Source organism: Ambystoma mexicanum, chromosome 6p, assembly GCF_040938575.1.
Source record: "Ambystoma mexicanum isolate Mex_15411 chromosome 6p, UKY_AmexF1_1, whole genome shotgun sequence".
In the NCBI taxonomy this organism is placed as follows: domain Eukaryota; kingdom Metazoa; phylum Chordata; class Amphibia; order Caudata; family Ambystomatidae; genus Ambystoma; species Ambystoma mexicanum.
In genome coordinates, this window is record NC_090935.1 from 522,896,728 (window position 1) to 522,915,137 (window position 18,410).

Below are 18,410 nucleotides of genomic sequence, written 5' to 3' on the forward strand. Positions count from 1 at the left end.
ACCAGTACAACCATTGTGGGATAACAAACACCTCACAGAAGTGAATAAACTAACTAAATGGCCCTCTTGGTCACAACTAGGCATAACAAAAATTGGGGATGTCGTGAGAGAAAACAAGATAATACCATTCGCAGACCTAGCCACCACCTTTGCACTCCCTACAAATTAGCAGTATCACTACACACAACTTAAACACGCACTGCAGGCCCACCTCCCTGAAATGATTGACATGCCTGACAATACCCCGCTGTAACGCAACCTATTCCCAGAAATGATTAAGCATAAGCTCATGTCTACTATGTACAATGCCCATAACCTCTTTTGCCACCAATGAACTAATAGGTCTGAAAAACAATGGGAGAGGGATGTGGGTACCATACCTGCGGAAGAATGGGTAGCTGGACTGATGTCTCCCAGAGAATCAATTATCTCTTCCAGGCTCAGGCTAATCCAACTGAAGATATTGCATAGAATTTATTACCCAAGGGTAGCGTTATTCATTTGGGGGGGGGGGGACCATCAACCCATCCTGTTTGAGATGCAAACGTGAGGAAGGCTCTTTCTACCACATCCTGTGGGAATGTACTCATATTCAGCAATACTGGCAGCAGTGCTGCGATGAACTGTCATGGGTAATGGGCAAAGTGATCCACAGAAACCCGAAACAGTTGTTGTTTGGGCTAGAGGAAGAGGTTGCACTGTCACGATACGAAAAAAAAAAGTTTTTATCCACCACCACTACATTGATCAAGTGAAATATAGCGCAACTTTGGGGTTCTGAGACGACACTGAGCTATGCGCAATGGAAAAAGAGTTTATACAGCGAGGGGATGCCCGCAGAAAGCTCAGAAAATATGGCAGACATGGAAAGATGCACACTGAAGGGAGGTTTATACCGACAGACCGAACTATCACTTGAGGACATGTAAAGGGAACCAGGACTACGAGACACTGGTGTAGTAAATGTAACTAGACGTGTTAAGACTCTATCAAACTGTAGCTATGGTGTGAATTCGATGTTTGGTGGGTAAGGTGAAGTAATTGTTACCTCGCAATGCGAGGCTGTTTGTTTTTGTTAATTGAAAAACAATAAAATGTTTTTAAAAAAAATTGAGATACTGCCTGGCCCGCCCAGCTCTCGGCAGCATTCACGTGGCAAGCGACCACCAACAAACCTTGTTGGCTGACGTTGGAGGAGGATTGGAGCCGCTATCCATTGGATTCCCTGTCACACATCATAGGGCCTAAGAACCCTCCAAACACCGGTCCTCTCATGTCGACCAGGAACGCGGTGAGCAGTTGGAGGCAGGCGGCCAGCAAGTGGAACTGCAAGAGCACAGTGGGCCCTCTTTCCCCGATCTGGGATAACCCGGACTTCACCCCTGGGGTGGGGCAGGGAGTCTTCGTCAAATGGAAGGCAGGCGGCTTGAGGCGGGTGGCTGACTTTTTCGACAGGGACACCTTGCTTACCTTTGAGGACTGCAAAAGGAAATTCCAGGTCCCGGAAGGCGACAGATTCCGATACGCCCACGTGCGTCACCTATCGCATGACCCAATTAGAACACAAGGACACAGAGAACTCACAGCACTGGAACAAACGCTAACAACTAACCCGCCCAGAGGGAAGATCTCAACCCTATATAAGTTACTAGACAGGATAGCCCCGGACTCGAAGGAACCCTACATCGAAAAGTGGGAGCGAGACATCGGCAGCGAACTAGATATGGCCGGTTGGAGTCGCATCTGGGCGAGAACCCATAAAACCTCGAAGTGTGTCATGAACAAAGAGGGGGCCATCAAGGTTTGCTACAGGTGGTACATCACACCGAAAACCCTGCACAAATGTGACCCCGCCATTCCGCCACAATGCTGGAGAGGCTGCAAGGGCACAGGCACGCTGTACCACCTGCTCTGGTCCTGCCCGAAGGCTGAAAGGTTTTGGAAGGAAGTCCTGGAACAGATCCGTCTCATTACGGGCCTGATGATCCGGTGGGACCTGGGAATTGTCCTACTGGGCGACACAGGGAAGGGCCAATTACCGATATCGGGCAATCTGGCGGGCCTCTGCACCGCGGCCACTGTGGTGATCTGAGACTGCAGGAACCCCCCTCCCCCACCACCACCCCCCTCCTGATGTACCCCCCTCGAACACCCTCAACCCTGTTTACCTCAGTGGAGGCTAAGTTTGTTTGGTTGTTCATAAGACACTTTGGTAAAATGTCATTGAGAATACTGAAGCTAATGTTTTCTATAAATGCCGATAGTTTTGAAAAATAAAAACACATGTAGATCAAAGATAGATGGAACAGTGTCTAATTTAATGAGATTAGTTAGCATAATTGTTACTTCTAATCCGCCTCGATCTGTATTTGTCATTCTCGTGATTAATTCTCACTGTACAAGAAACGGGAGAAAGTTCATCTTTGAAACCTCATGACGTTAAGTATCCTTTAAAAACGCGAAGCTGTTCAACTGTGAACTAATATTCCCCATTAGTGTTTTTTTTTATTTGTGCCATCTGAAAAGGGTTGCTTTGGTACTTTATATGATTGCAAATGTATGAAATGAATTCTTTATTTTAAAAAAAAGTTTCATTATAAATTTTGATATTGTTAATTATCCATTTATTTTTTCCATGTTCATTTTAAAGGCCTCCACGCTCCCCCCACACCCCCCCTTCCGTCAACCCTCCTCCAGGCCCACACTGAGGAGCTCACTGCCCGAGTGTAGGGCCCATCTGGCCGCTTGGAGTTTGTGGTTCATCACCGGGAACTTGTGATCAAAGTCTAGGAGTGGGGCCCAAATATCTGCAAATTGGTGTAAAAGGCCTGCCTTGGCTGCCGTAACCTTTTCTGTGACCAAAATGTGTTCCAAAGTTTGATCCACCAAAGAGTTTTTGAGGGGTCCTCGGTGTTCGGCAGAATCCTGTGCAGTTCCCTTAGGGACCACTACACACAATTAAGAATACAAGTGGTAATAAAAGTTCACCTTTGCTACAAGCCTGTACTACACTGTTAAAAATTACACAAAGGACCACAATTACTGTGACTCAAGCAAACACTGACTCAAGGTTTTTGGTTGAAAAGTAAAAGTACATTTATTTCTAGACCATCTGTTTGCAAAACACTTCACTTCTTTTAAATTAAAAACACACGAAAAATACACTACACACAACCAATTCTCTTTGTGCAGAACAACTCAAGGTAAGTACATAATGATTTGACAGACCGGTGTTATGAAACAAAAGGCGTTACCGGGAATACATATGCGATCACTTTTTGACAGTAATGACATTTCGGTCTTACTAAAGATACGCGTATCCACTGGAAGAAATGTTACCGGAGTTAAAACACACTTAGCACCTGAGTTAACAAAAGAGAGTTGGGGGGCAAAAATCATAGGCAATACTTTTGTCAAGGCAGACAGAATCATAGAACACTTTCTGACAGGAAGATAAAAGTCAATAGGCCTGCGCAAGTGTCAAGTGGAACCGGGTTCCTGTTGTCGAGGATCACACAGTGAGATAGTTCACGATTGAAGATTGCCAGGAGTACTTGGATATTATCAACAGAGGAAGCAAAAGTTATCAGTGGGAAGGAAGACAAGGGCAAGCCTTGGATGAGGAGAAAATGGTTCATCCTAGTTCCTCGAAGCTAGACACAGTACCTTATTCCTTGAAGAAGCTGGTGCTACGGCAGTTGTTCCTGGTGGTTTTCTGCAGACTCACGGTTCCTGGAGCTTCAGTCGTGGAGACAAGAAGGACGACGTCTGGAGTGATCTGCACTACCCAGGGATGAGGCCAGCAGCAGTGATGGTGAATAAAAGGTGCGCTCCTTAAACAGGAGAGGCTCTACTGATGGCTATCCGGACCAGTACAGCAGTGTGCAGCGATTTCGACCACGAAGAGGATCCTCTGGCTGTGAAAGGTGAGCTGGTTGATCCCATCAAGTTCAAGGGAAGAAGACTCAGGACTGGATCTTCTCTTGTCGTTGAAGGGTAGATGGCTCAGGACTGCAGCAGGGCTTCACCGGGACTTGGCAGTTGCAGCAGCCGTCTTCTCCGCTTCTCTTCAGTTCCTTGCAGTTCCAGTGGCGACTGACTTCCAGCCCAAGAGTCCTGCCTTTTATGCGAAAATCCCCCATTCACACAGCCTGGCTGTCAATCGCACAGTAGGGGTTTGACCGGCCCGGACAACCACCTTAGCCAATCATGCCAAAGTGCGACTTAGGTTTCCAAGGATACCCTGTGCATGGGGTGACTACACCCCTCCCTCATATTCAGCCCACCTAGACACCCAGGCGCCCAAAGGAGGGCTTCTTGAGAGAAGCCCGCCAAAAGTCGTTGAACAAAGAAGGCAAACCTGGTTTGCCGCGCAAAAAGTAAAACACAAGGACTTTAACAAAAAGAAATGGCGAATAAACCCGACCGGAGCCAAAAGAAAGCGTATTTGGTCAAGCGGGTTTATGTTTGAGGCTACCATGATAGCCTGGAACAGTGCCACATTTATATAATATAATCGCGGTAGAAATGTTAGGGTAGATGCCACTGCCACCAGCCAAGTCTGAATGTTAAGACAAAACAAAGCTCAGAGGCACAGACAAAAAGGGATAGGAATTAACCTTTTCCAGTACTCCATGTAAGATGGGGTGTACTGAGTCTGTAGTTTTACAATGACTATGTAAAGTAAATGGCAACTTTACCTGTTTTCTGGGGGACAGTAGTCAGCCCCAGAAAATGTAGTCAGGGGGAAGTCTCAAAGACAACCCTGTGTTACTGCACAGAAGGTGCTGTGTAACATACATGAAAAGTGGGGTCCTGCAGAGCCCACTATCACAAACAGAAAAAAATACACATGGCAAAACGCATGTAAGAGTGGGAAAAAGGCTCCCGCTCTTACCAAGTGGAAAAATAAACTCCAGAAATCCAGCAAAGCTGCTGGGGGACTCACTAGGTGAGGGAAATTAGCCATAGAATGAGAATTCTCCCTAACACTTTGCAGTCTTCCAGGTAAGGGCTATTGTCATTTTCCCAGCCAGTAGGAGTTGCGTAAGTTGTTCGGCTTTCACCCCGATCTCTGGTAAGTCCCTGGTGCTGGGGCACCTAGCAGAATTATTTCTGGCTCCCTGGGGATCACCACCTGGGTAAGATCTTCTATAGTAGAAATACAATGGGCCCAGAAAGATTTTACGGTTGGGCACAACCACCACATATGGAAGTATGAACCTGGCTGTCCAATTATCCTTTTTTAAAGAATTTTTAAATTGTGTATTGTAAAATTGAAAAGTTCATTTTTATCATCTATATCAATAAAAAAAGACTGCCTGGCTTCAGGCTACTACATTAAACCGACGTCCAGGAACGTATATTGGACCTTCCATTCGAGGGTGGTGACCTCTTTCACTCCTCCACTGATGAGGAGCTAGATAAAAAGAAAAACAGTTCCCAAACTGCAAAGTCTTTATCATAACGAAGGCCACATTCAAGGCGTACACCCAGTCGCATCAACGCTCCGATAAGGGGCGGGCATTCAGCGGGGTCTGCGGTTTCCAAGAACTGAGGTCTAGGCAGCCTGAAAAGTGGGTGAGCAAGGGCTTCTTTCCGTCCCCCTCCTCAGCAACAGCCTCAGGGGGAAAGAAGGCATGACGCGCCCCTTCGGGTCCACGTGTCTCCGGTGGGGTGAAGGCTTGCCCTTCACTCACAGTTTTGGCATCAGAAGTTTGTGGACCCTTGGATCCTATCTGTAGTATCCACGGATACCGCCTACCGATTCCTCTCCCCTCCACTCCCACAGATAAGGGGCCTCAGCTCTGTTGGCAGAAATGTGGTCGCTTGTCGAGAGCCAGGCAGTGGAAGAAGTCCCAGCCTCCCAGCGAGGCTTCGGCTTCTCCAGGACTTTCGCCATACAAAAGATGAACCAGGCTGACCTGAGAGTTTTTGGACCTCTCCACCCTCAACTTCTCCATTCTTCTTCTCCATTCTTCTTCAAAAATTCAAGATGGTTATGCCAGCACACATTGCGGAGACACTGTGCAGGGGAGACTGGATGTGCTCCCTGGATCTGAAGGACACTAATCTACACGTCCCAATTTGGCAGCCTCCTCGCTCTTTTCTGGGTTCAGGATGATGGGCTGCCATTTCCAATACAAGGTTCTACCCTTCGGCCTCAACTCAACCAACCACCCCCTCCCCTCTGGTATTTACCAGACTGATTAATGCATTGGCAGCCCTCCTTGGGGCCACCACGTCTACCCGTACCTGGACGACTGGCTCGTCAGGATGAGATCTCCAGAGGCGGTTCATCACACTTCCTCCGCTCTTATGATCACACTCCATGAGCTGGGATTTTCAATCAACCTCAAGAAGTGTCAGCTGCAACCTACACAGAGCCTGACCTTTCTGGGCCTCGTATGGGACACAAGCTCCGAGAGAGTATCCCCCCAGAGGACAAGATCACGACCATCAACAGGGCAGCGACTCCGTTCCTCAGACGAGAGATGACCTCAGCCTGGTGTTATCAGCATTTATTAGGTATCATGGCTGCGGTCCTACTGGCTGTACCCCACACAAGACTTAAGATGGGGAGGTTACAGCTGCACTTCACAGCCTCATGGAATCAGGAGCAGGGCTCCCAAGTGGAGCTCGTCAGCATTCCTCCTTCTCTCCACCGGACCTCACATCGTGGTCCAGGGACTGCAACGTGCGGATGGGCAAACCTTTCTGGCAGGCGGCCCTGTAGGTCAGCATCACCACGGATTCCTCTCTGGCAGGCGTGGGGGGCACACTGGACAGCCACAGTGTCCATGGAGTCTGGTCCCTTCAGGAGCAGGAGTCTCATATCAACTGGCTGGAGCTGACGGCTATCTGGCTAGCTCTCAAAGCTTTCCTACCGCTTATTGGGGGCAAGGTCGCCCTCATCCAGACGGACAACTCCACCAGCATGTACTAAATCAATAAGCAGGTTGGCACCAGGTCCCCTCCACTGTGCAGCCTAGCGATCAACATGTGGGAATGTGCCCTGGAGAACAACATCTACCTGACTGCCCTCCACCTCCCAGGGGAGTCGAATCCTGGAAGCGACAGGCTCAGCAGACTGGGAGCAGACAATTACGAATGGCAATTGAACAATCAGATTCTGCTTGGGCTCTTCAGCAGATGGGGACATCCTCAGGTGGATCTTTTTGCCTCCTGGGCCAACAAGAAGTGGCACCAGTTTGCGTCCTTGCAGAGGAAGGGCCCCGGCTCCCTGGGTGACGCATTCCAGATACAATGGAATGGCATGGCAGCTTATGCATTCCCTCCCACACACCTGGTCCACAGGGTGATCTGCAAGATAAGAGAATCATATCACCTCCGCATCATTCTGATAGCTCCGTGGTGGCCGGCGAGACCATGGTTCTTGGGGCTCCTCAGCCTCTCACAGGCCACCCATTCACCTGCCGCTGGGCTCAGCTCACCTTCTATCGCAGCAGGGGTGCAGGATCATCCACCCTGCTCCATAGAAATTAGCCCTCGCAGCGTGGATCCTGAGCAGGTCACACTGAAGAATCTGAGCCTGTCACAGGCTAACCTAGACATCATTCAGGGTACTTGGAGCAAGGCAAGCCAGTACAAGAGTAAACGGACTAGGTTCTGTCAATGGGCAGACACTGAGGAGATTGACCACCTTACTTGCACGTTGGACGTTGTGCTCTCCTTCTTTGCACACTTCGCCCACTCAGGGGTTCAAATTGACACATGCTGCACCTACTTGGCAGCAATAGGCACCTACAGGAATTCAAAGGAGGTCTTCTCCTCCAGCCCAGTGGTTAAACATCTGGTGGCCCTCACCAGGCTCTACCCACCCATCAAGAAACTACACCCTGTGGGATCTCAATGTAGTGTTGGATGCCCTGGCGCATCAAGCCAATGGGGTCCGCTGGTATCAGACTGGTTTCCATTAAAACGGCTATGTTGGTGGGTCTCCCCTCTGCTCGTAGAATCAGCGAGATCCAGGCACTGGTGGCTTCAGAACCCTATACTACTTTTCACAAAGATAAGGTGGTCGTGAGAACACACCCGCGTTCCTACCTAAAGTAGTCTCTTCTTTCCGTCTAAATGAGGTGATAGTGTTACCTATATTTTTTTGCTGATCCTAAGAACGTTGCTCAAAGGGTTTTGCACAGTCTGGATTTCAGACGCGCTCTGAAATTCTATCTGGACAGGACCAAGAGCTTCTGCAAGTCGAACGCTCTTATTTGTCACATTTGGGGGTTCAAGGCATCAAAGGCCTCTGTAGCAAGGTGGATGGTTTCGGCCATCAAGGAGGCCTATGAGGGACAGCACAAACCACTTCCAGCTAACATGCATGCCCACATTGTCGGTGCCAAGGCCCCGTCTGTCACATCCCAGAGACAGGTCATCAGCAGGGCGGCCATCTGGGCCAACTCTTAGGCTTTCTGCAAGCACTACTGTTTGGACACCAGCTTTAAGTCAGACGCAGCGTTCCGACAGGCGGTTCTAAGGAACTTGTTTTCTTAAGGAGGGTCACCTCTTCACCCTGGGGCTATATTCGGTTGTAATCGCCCATGCAGTATGGAGGAAAGGAGACGGGATGTAAGAGTAATTAATATTTACTTACCATAGTGACTAACATACTCCTAGTCCACAGTCCTCTTTCCTCCGTATCACCCACCATCCCTCCCAAACCCCCACCCCTAATAATACTGGTGTCATTAGGCAATGCGAATATTGTCGACGCGTCAATGGGGACTGAAGAAGGGCGCCAGTGAGCGGGGTCAGGGAAGGGCAGGTGCCCAGGGCCGCGCCCCTGTGTGCCTCTTAATTTAAAGGGGAAGATGTTTTTTTCTGGTGAAAAAGTTTCGCTCTCCCGTTTCTAGTGAGGGACGCCCATGCAGTATCGAGGAAAGGGGACTATGGACTAGGAGTACGTTGGTCACTATGGTGAGTAACTATTAAAAGGCCGAAAAATTATCTGTTTGAGTCCTGGGCGCGGTATCTAACCTCTCAGCAGAGGCTTAAAAAAATACATACGCTTAAAACTAACCTCCTACATTTATTGTAATTTTTGGTAGTGTCAGTTTGTTAAAAAAAGGAAATAATAAAGATATACACGCAGGCAACAATTAATTTGCAAAGGGTGTTGAATGGAAGCCGCATTGTGGGTAGCATATATGTGTAAAATACCCTAGTTAAGTTGTGATTCTCCAACTGCTAGGAGGACATTTGACTCTTAAACCGATATGAGCAGCCACGACTATTCCTGGGATTTGCAGGTGAACTAGGTGTCCGGTCCGGTGAAGGTTTTGTGCCAGGGTGGAGCTCCTAGACTTATACAGAGGGTAGGTTCTAGAGTTTGCCAATCTGGGCATGCAGCTAACTTTATGGGCTAGGTTGGGGCTTCTAAATAAGAGCAAGGGGTGTTCTGCTGCTTTTAGCCAAGGGATAAGCTTTGATTTGTTATATTGGATGTATTACAACTTTGGATTTACTGTTTGGCACAATAGGTGAAATAATGGCTTGCTCTATGCGAGTGGATATGCTTGGAATTACTAATGCGAAATCCTGGTGATCCCTATGATGTAATTAAAATACACATGGACTATTTTGTCACGGTCATTTACAGAAAACTGAATAAACATGCACTGTTATTCTTACCATGGTAAGTTTCCTGTAACTAAAAAAGATTCCACCTTGCAATTGAAAAAAGCCTACGTATATTTTTAAATGCTGTATTGCTTTTCTCTTTGAAGTGCATGTTTTTTCACTTGTTTTATTTTAATTTCAGATTGCTACTATCTCCCCAGGGATGGCATCATGTGAAAACACTTTAAACACATTACGATACGCAAATAGGTATGGAATATATATATATATATGTTTATGCCCATGTCAAACCTATTGCAGCTTCATACTGAAGTGGGGTATGTAGCTATTTGCATATTTGATGAGATACTTTCAACATGGTGTGATTGTTTCTTCAATAATGATGAATGCACCCCCTTAACAATTCTCTACTTCGATTTGCCATCAGTCTTTCATTACTTTTCTGTTTTTTCATTAATACCCATAAACGCAGGAATAGAATGCCAGGTCACACAAGACAAATACCTCTTTGAAATTATTCAAATCATACATAAAAACAGGTAGATTGGACTGTTCAGATCAGTCTCCCCTGTTCTTGACCATTGGTCATAAACACCCAGCTCCACCTACAATCATACATTTTTTTCCCAGAATAGTAAAAACTTGACATCCCGATTGACGCCAATGCTATAACAATTAATTCCCCAGGTTTCAGTCCAAGTACTAAGCTCTGCCACAGGAGTCATTTCTCCCCCACCCTGCCCCCCCAAAATCTCCTCTCCTCTCCTTCTACCAAGTAAGACTCAACTCTGTATCTTCTAGTCATTTTACGCCACACACAAACCTCTACGTACATAGTGTTGTCATGACAATCTGTACACCATACCCTCGGCAGAGCTCAGTGCAGGGTCTTCCACGTCTTAAGCTCTCTAACACACACATGCACGCACACGCACCCCCACACCTTGGGTTCTCTTTTTGGATGGAACCACTACTTATGTTTGTAATGGCTTACTCATACGTCCTGTCCCCTTTCCTCCATACTGCATGGGCGTCCCTTCCAAGGGACGGGAGGCAGAGCCTTTTTCACCAGAAAAAACCCTCTTCCCCATTTAAATTTAGAGGCGCGCTGGTGTGCCCCCCCCAGCGCCACTCCTCAGTCCCCTTTTCCACGTCAGCGGGAATGGGACGATTTCACCAGCGCTCCTGGGTTTGGATTCGGCCATGTAATACCACGCGCTCTTCCCCGAACACTTCTATCTTTTTGTCTTCTCTTTGTCATTCAGGGACTCGGTCCTCCGGCATTGCGCTCCTCCCCAGTGCATGTTGACTTCAGCGGGATTTGTCTTTGTTCCCTGGGCCCTGAACTCAGCTGGCAAGGTTGTACCACGTGCAACGCATTGACTCCACGCGCATTGAAGAACAAGCTAACTAGGTGGAGAGAGCTCTTCGAAAGGTCGCTTCCAGAGGACTTGAAGAACTTAGTTAAGCAGAGATCGAGGCCCAAAGGTGGCCTGCTATTTTCCATCGCACCCGTAAGGGCAACTCCTTCCCGAGGAAACGCCCAAGCGAGAGGAACCTCTCAGGTTCTACTACAAGCACACGCACGAGGCTAGTCCAGCTACCGGCCTCACAGCCGAGGGTTTGCAAGATCCTTCCGGAATGAGTGCTGAGGGATCGCAAGGTTCTTTTACCGGGTGTACACCCGAGGGTAAATGCCCTAGTACTGGCTCATTGTCCAAGGGGGCACCTGCACGCAGCACTACCGGCAACAATGCCGATTGCAACAAGCCTTCCAGGCCCAGACCAAGAGTTCTGGAGGCCGGACCCAGGCACCGCGACTTTGTCACGTGGCACGCAGCTTGACAAAATGACTGGAAAACATGGCAGCTCGTCCGATGCCACTCCTAGGAACAGAGCAGGCGGGTAAATGACTGTCGGTGTGGGACTGGTGAGTACCAGGTACATGGCCTACAGTTTATCCAACAACAGCGCAGGGCAGGTTCTACCTAGACAGTGCGCTCCGGCCCCAGCAGCCCCCAGCCACTCCAACATCCCCTACTTCCACTTCTGCCTCCGAAGACAGTTTCTTCGAAAGGTTCCTGGTGCTCATGCGAACTCCCACAGATGAGGGCCTTCCTATGGGATGCTTTCAGGGACTCGCTCCCTCCGGTCACTCCTCTGGCGCCCATAATCATTCCAGTGCAGCCCCCGCTCCCCCTGCCGGCTTCTCTGATTCTGGCTCCCATGCCTCCCACAGTACAGGTGATTCCACACCAGCCTCTGCAGCAGCCTCTGCCTCCGGTCTCCACACGGCAGCCCATGGTGCCCAGCACTCCTCCACCTGCTCCGGACCAGCCGGATACTCTGGTGGACACAAACGAGGAGCAGGACCCTGACAGGCTGTCAGTGAAGACCTTCCACGACAGGCTTGGGGGTTTGGCAGAATATTTGGCCTTCCTCAACCGGAGGTCGAGCAGCCCGAGGAGGGGGTCCTGTCAGAAGTCCTCACCCTAGGACCCACTACCAAAATGGGTATCCCAATGCAGAAGGACATCGTGGCTCTGGCCAAGAAGGGGTGGCTCAAGCCACACTCAGCCCAAGCTGTCAATCGGCGCCTCGATGCCAAGTATAGACAGTTGGAAGGGGATAAACTCTTGTTATCAACGCAGCCGCATTCTTCGGTAATCGCTGCAGCGTCACTCTACTCTAAGCCTCATTCGTCCTCGGCCACCTCGTCTTCGGCGCTGCTAGGCAAGGAGGAGAAGATCTTGGAGGCGTACAGGAAGAAGCTGTACTCTCGGACAGGCGGTTCTGAGGAACTTATTTGTTTAAGGAGGTTCTCCTCTCCACCCTGGGGCTACATTCAGTTGTAATCGGTTCCATGTAATAATGTCGCCACAAAAATCTCGCCATGCAAAAATATCGCCGAAAAATGGCCGTTATTTGGGCGACATTACTGCATGGAACATGCAGGGGACACCCCCGCAACCCTCAAACTTTTTTTTTTTGCCTCTGTCCCCATATATATGGTCACTCAAATATCACCACAACATTTTCCCGGCCATATTATTTATGGCGACCATATATATGGGGATATTATTACCTGATACCTTGTAATCACCCTTTCCCATGCCCGGAGGGGACGGGACGGAAGAATAATTATGAGTTAGTCACCGTAGTGACTAACGTACTCTTAGTCCATAGTGCCCTTTGCTCCATACGTCCCACCATCCTCCCCCCTAGTAATACTGGTGTCATTAGGCAATGTTAAATGTTGTCGATGCGTCAATGGGGGACTGAGGAGAGGCTCTGAGGGAGTGGAGTCAGGGTGGCGCATGCTCCCAGGGCCGCACCCTCGTGCACCTATAAATTTAAAGGGGAAGAGGTTTTGTCTGGTGAAAGGTTCTGTTCCCCTCCCTTGGAAGGGACACCCATGCAGTATGGAGGAAATGGGACTATGGACTAAGAGTAGGTTAGTCACTATGGTGAGTAACTCATTTCTTCCTCCCACACATTTGTCACCTTACAAATATCCTTCAGGCACATGGGGGCATTCGCCATCATTGGTGCACATGTCTCAAAATGGGAACCCATGGATTAATTGTGTACGTAGAGCTGGCTGTGTCTCATGTTCCCCCAAAGACATCTAGTTTTAAGGCCCGATAGTGTTAAGGTTGTGTCTGCCTCAAACTGACACTAGATGTTCTCCCCAAGAGTGGGAAAACTCCTACCAAGACCCTGACTCCATTAACACTGTTGGCCTCCAAAATGGAAAAATCCTGATCCATGAGAACTCCATGGAACTGGTGATGTTTCAGCCCCTTGAGGAGAGTGAGAAAATACTGGTGCAGGAGATCATGTTCAGAGTGCATCCTCCTCCAGATGACACACATTTCTCCAAGAAACATCAACATCACGGTCACTACCACTCCAGGCAGTCTGCCTCTGAATCACATGACTCCCTTTCACTGGCCGAGATACCATGTCCCACTAGATCTACTCTGGAACACAGAGGAATTCTGGTGAATCTTGGTGATCCTCGCCAAGGCATTGGTGGGGGGTGACTATTGCGCCAGTGGTGGAGCAAGGGACTGCTGTTCTTTTGAAGGCCAGTAGAGGACCCCCTTCAGATTACAACAGCACTCCTATGTGCTCAGTTTAGACATTAGATATGTTAGTGGCCCCTCTGCATCTGCAGTGTGTGGCTTTGTCTTCAGCCATTGTAGCCCCAGTGGCTTACTGCGGCATTTTTTCAGAACAGGGCCATACAATTTCCATGACCTCTAGATCTGAATGTTTGCCCAAATGTCCTGTTTTTGATTATGGTGACCCTGTCCCTTTTGACCATTAATCCTCAGAAGGAGTGTGTACTGAAATAACGCCTGAAAACCTCTTAGCAGGATTTGGGCTTTGTCCACTTGGCTTTTCACCTCTGGGGATGCCAGTGGAGCATAGCCCCGCCAAAGTCAAGAAGGAGTCCGCTTGAAGGGTGCTGTGGTCGAAAGTGGGTTCACTCCTTGCTTATGTGTCTTGTCCAGCTGTTCTGCCCCTCTTCAATTAGCTGCATCACTTCACACATTTTACAGAATATATGCTACACACCGTCCATCCTCCTCATGTCTTCCTGGACCCCCTGTGACACATTTTACTGGATACACTGGTCTTCTCTAATTTGGCTTTCAGCTCTGTATGCTTGCCTACTCAACCTCCATTCCTTTAAATCTGACCCCCTACTCACTATCCCTCTGTCTCTAGAAAAAGTTGAACGCATTGTGAGCCCTCTCCACACAGCTCCCTCCAACTTCCTTCATGTCATTTACCTCGCAGCCAAGATCAGCCATTAAACACACATCTTATATCTTCAACCTCATCTTCGATCCCAAACCTGATTACCTATTCCTCCCAAACTTGATTTGCCCCAGACAACCCTATCTTTACAAACACCTCTTCTCCCCTTTCCCTCCAAATCTCCCCTTCCCTCCACCTATTGTATTCTTCATCAAGATTTGTTGTACAACCTTGATGGGTGTCGCTACCATCTTAAAATAAGCATTGGCAAAGCCAATAGGCCTACCTTTTTTTATAGGTGTTCGTTTATGGCTGGATCAAAGGTTGAATGGATGGGTTTATGAGCATGATTATTAAGCTGATTGCTGGATGTCCTTGTGTGAATGGACAAGTAGGTTTATTTTGCTGCATGGAACAGTGCCATTACACTTTTCTTTGGGTTGGACATGTTGCACAGGGACATTGCCATTGTAAATCACTTTCATAGAGGTGTGCCTGCAATATGACAGCGATTCTACTGTAAATCACTGATTACGGGCCTTAGCATGTTCCGCATGAGCAGCTAACTGCACCATGGCTGTCTAGCAATTAACCTACAGGGTGATGTTCTGTGGCTCTGCTCAGAGACCAAGCCCCAGCCTTGGCGGGTTGTGGGAGAGGATCACTTAGTTCTTCATTTAGTTTGACCAGTGTCAGTTATGGATTGGAATCGTTTAACAAAACATTGTGCATCTCAAGCCACTTTTGCAAAAATCAAACGATCATGTAAATTCAATTAGTACGTTGTACAAATAACAATCATTAAGTCAATTATTCCTAGAACAATTATGAAAATATTTGTTATGAATTTATCATCATTTAAGATTCCAAGGTGATTTCTTTTATATTCTTATACTAATAGAAATCACAAATTGATCTGGTACCAAATTCTTTAACATTCTGGAATTCCAAATGTAACCCACCAACTACTTAGATTAGTTGTTATCTGGTCAAGGATTCCCTCTCAGGCAAACCTTAGAGTAGTGGGATTGAGGGAGTTACTTAACTGAACTTTCCTATTTAGAACTCTGAGTCGCAATCACTGGCATAGTCAAATCACATAGTAAACCTACCTGAAAAATATAACTTTGGAACTGATTACTTTAGTTTCACATTGCCCCATTTCATTTTGGGGCTGGAATTACTAAGTGCTAGGAAATTGTTTTGTAACTATATTAAGCGCAAACCAAGGCCCGAAGGCATGAGGGCGCTAACAGCAATAAATGAGTCCCTTCAACAATGGCATTAATCAAAACAGAAAAGTTTTGAGAGTTTTTCGCAGGTGTCCAGGAACAGAGTTCCACAGATTTAGGGCCAGGACAGAGAATTAACTTCCTCCAGCCGGCGACTTAAGAAAACGCGGAACCTCCAGAAGAGTTTGAGAATCCGATTGCAAATCACGTGAAGGAACATAAGTCCAGTTAGCATGATGAAAAGCGGGGCTAGAATGATGAATAGCCCAATATACAGTGCAGAGAACCTTCAACTTAAACAGCTTCTCACTAAAAGCCAATGAAGCTCAGCCAACAGCGCGGCTGAGCGAGAAAGCCTAGTAGCATTCAGAGCTAAACGTGCTTCAGAATTTTGCAATATATAAGGTAAATAGACTCTTTGGATCGCTCGATCACCATATCCAGGTGAATGACTACACCAAAATATGTGAGATCTAGTATTCACTGTTCTCCAGCATGGGGTCTGGCATGGATTCACATGCTCATGAATATTTCCCGTCGTCAGGCTGGGAATCCTCGGTAAAGAAAAAACCAGTATCAGTTTCGTTTCTGATCTGTCTTTCGTAGTAATAACCAATCACTGGTCTCTGCGTCATACTGACCACAGCCAATGACTGCCCTCTACCTAAGCACCGCCTCTGGCAGCCATCTTCAGATTTTTACCGCACGTTCATGTGTTGGCATCCTCGTGCTATTGCTCTCGAGCGTTAGTGCTTTTTTCGCGCTTTTTCACAAAAAAACTTCGATTCTTTCGGTCAAAAGAGCCTCAAGCTCCACCGATCCTACATCCGATCAACGGGGACCCGTGTCGGATTCATCTGTGCCCCTCAAGGGTGAAGATTTCGTCGAGCTACGCTTCGGAGGACTCCAGAAGCTTCTCAGGCCCGGTCTCGGAGATGGCCCAGGAGAAGGGAAGCTCGACGCCCGGAAAGCTGTTCAGGGTCTGCCCTGGATGCCAGCTGCAGAACGTCTTCAAGGAGGACGAACACTCTTTCTGCCTTTACTGCCTTCATGAGGACAAGACGCACGTGGAGAAGGACTGTGCGTTTTGCGGCAACATGTCGGAACGGACCATGAAGGACCGCCATCAACGTCTCGCCAACTGGCTGGAGGGTAAGAGCCCGTCTGGCGAGAAGAAGAAGAAATCCGAGCGGTCTTCTAAGACCTTTGAGGGCGCCCCGGCGACGGGGGGCCAACATAAGGCCAAGCACCGCGAGTCCGCTGGCACCGGGAGCGCCGAACGGTCGGGCTCTACGGGCGCCAGGCAGGGCGCACCCTCCCCGGCACCATCAACCACGAGCCAACGCTCTGGGTCGGGTAAGAGGAAGGCCGAGCACCCGGCGAAGCTCCTGGAGAGGCCCCGGTCGAGCTCTAAGGCAGAGGAGGAGCGTGGCAGTGCCCCCTCCCTCAAGGATAAGGCGGTGAGCGCACCTAAGGTGGTGAAGGCCTTGATCCATCCGACCAAGCCCTCTATCGAAACGGTCGCGGCGGCCCTGGCTCAGCCTGTGGTGGCTACACCAGTGGTGGCGACCTCAGGGCCCAGAATCTCCCTGCCTCCGCGGAGGGAGTCTTCCTTTGTGCCCATCGATAGGACCCCCGTGAAACCCTCCGTGGGGAAGAAGGGGGGGCAGGGCGTCGTCGTAGATTCGGCCTCAACCTCAGAAGAGGAGCTGATCGAGGTCTTAAGCCACGGCCTAGGCGTGGAAGAAGGCCAGCCCGCCGGAATGGACCCCGACGCAGGTGACGACGACGACATCGTCGAGGATACCGACGGGGCCCCTGCTCGCCCGTCGGATTCCCCTCTGCCAGCGCCGCAAGACAACTCGGCGGCCATTTTGTTGGCCATACAGTCCTTATGCTCCGAGATAAGGACGAGGCTACCGTTACCGACGGAGGAACCTCTCCCGTCGGGGGATCCAGAACCGGGACCTTCTGGTGTTCCCCCTACCAAGAAAAGAAGGATCCATCCACCACCTCCTTTTCAACCGTCGCGCCCCGTCCAGCCCTCCTCCCCGTCCACCCGAGGGGATGATACGGGGACTGACACGGCAGCGACGGGTACGGACGACGAGGCATACGACGAGGATTTTCCGTCGTCGCCTCCCACCAGGGCTTCTCCGCCCGACGAGATCGGATCTTTCCACTCCATGATCTCCAGGGCTTCCGAGCTTTTCCAACTCTGCCCTGAGGAGAAGAAAAAGGAAGGCTTCCTTTATCAGCGGCGCGAGGCCAAGAGGAAGACGGTCCTCGCAGTGCCTCTGTTGGACGACATTTGGGATGAGGGCCTTTCCCTCCTCAAGAACCCTTCCACGACGCCAGCTAGAAGAGACCGGTACGAGAAAAAGTACCGGGTCCCGGACACGGCCCCCCTATGCCTCCGGGCGCAGCCTACCCCGGACTCCGTCGTCTCCGCGGCAGCCAGGAAGAAAGCGGGGGGGGGTGCGGCCTCCACATCAACTTCCCCGCCGGACGGCGAGGGAAAGAAATTGGATGCTCAGTCATCTCGTCGGCAGCGACGACGATTAAAGCGGCCAACGCCTTGGCTATCGTGGCCCGCTACGACAGGGAGCTCTGGTACAAGATAGCTCCCCTGCTGGATTTTCTGCCGGACGACAAGAGGGCGGAGGCCCTTGAGATCCTGCAGGAAGGTGAGGTGGCGTCGGACCACGCCATCACCGTGGCGACGGACATCGCCGACACTGGGTTCCGCCAGCTGGGCAACGGCGTTTGCCTTCGACGTCGTGGATGGCTCAAAGCTACAGACTT

General features: G+C 49.4%; 1 protein-coding gene across 4 annotated transcripts in view; it reads left to right on the forward strand.

Annotated features, from left to right (window-relative positions):
• KIF2A (kinesin family member 2A) overlaps positions 1-18,410 on the forward strand; it is a 1,079,703-nt gene that overhangs the window by 839,618 nt on the left and 221,675 nt on the right. For all 4 annotated transcript variants that reach the window (XM_069627337.1, XM_069627336.1, XM_069627334.1 and 1 more), the window contains exon 16: positions 9,785-9,852. In XM_069627337.1, coding sequence (XP_069483438.1) covers positions 9,785-9,852 — 68 coding nt within the window. The remainder of the gene's footprint in view (positions 1-9,784; positions 9,853-18,410) is intronic.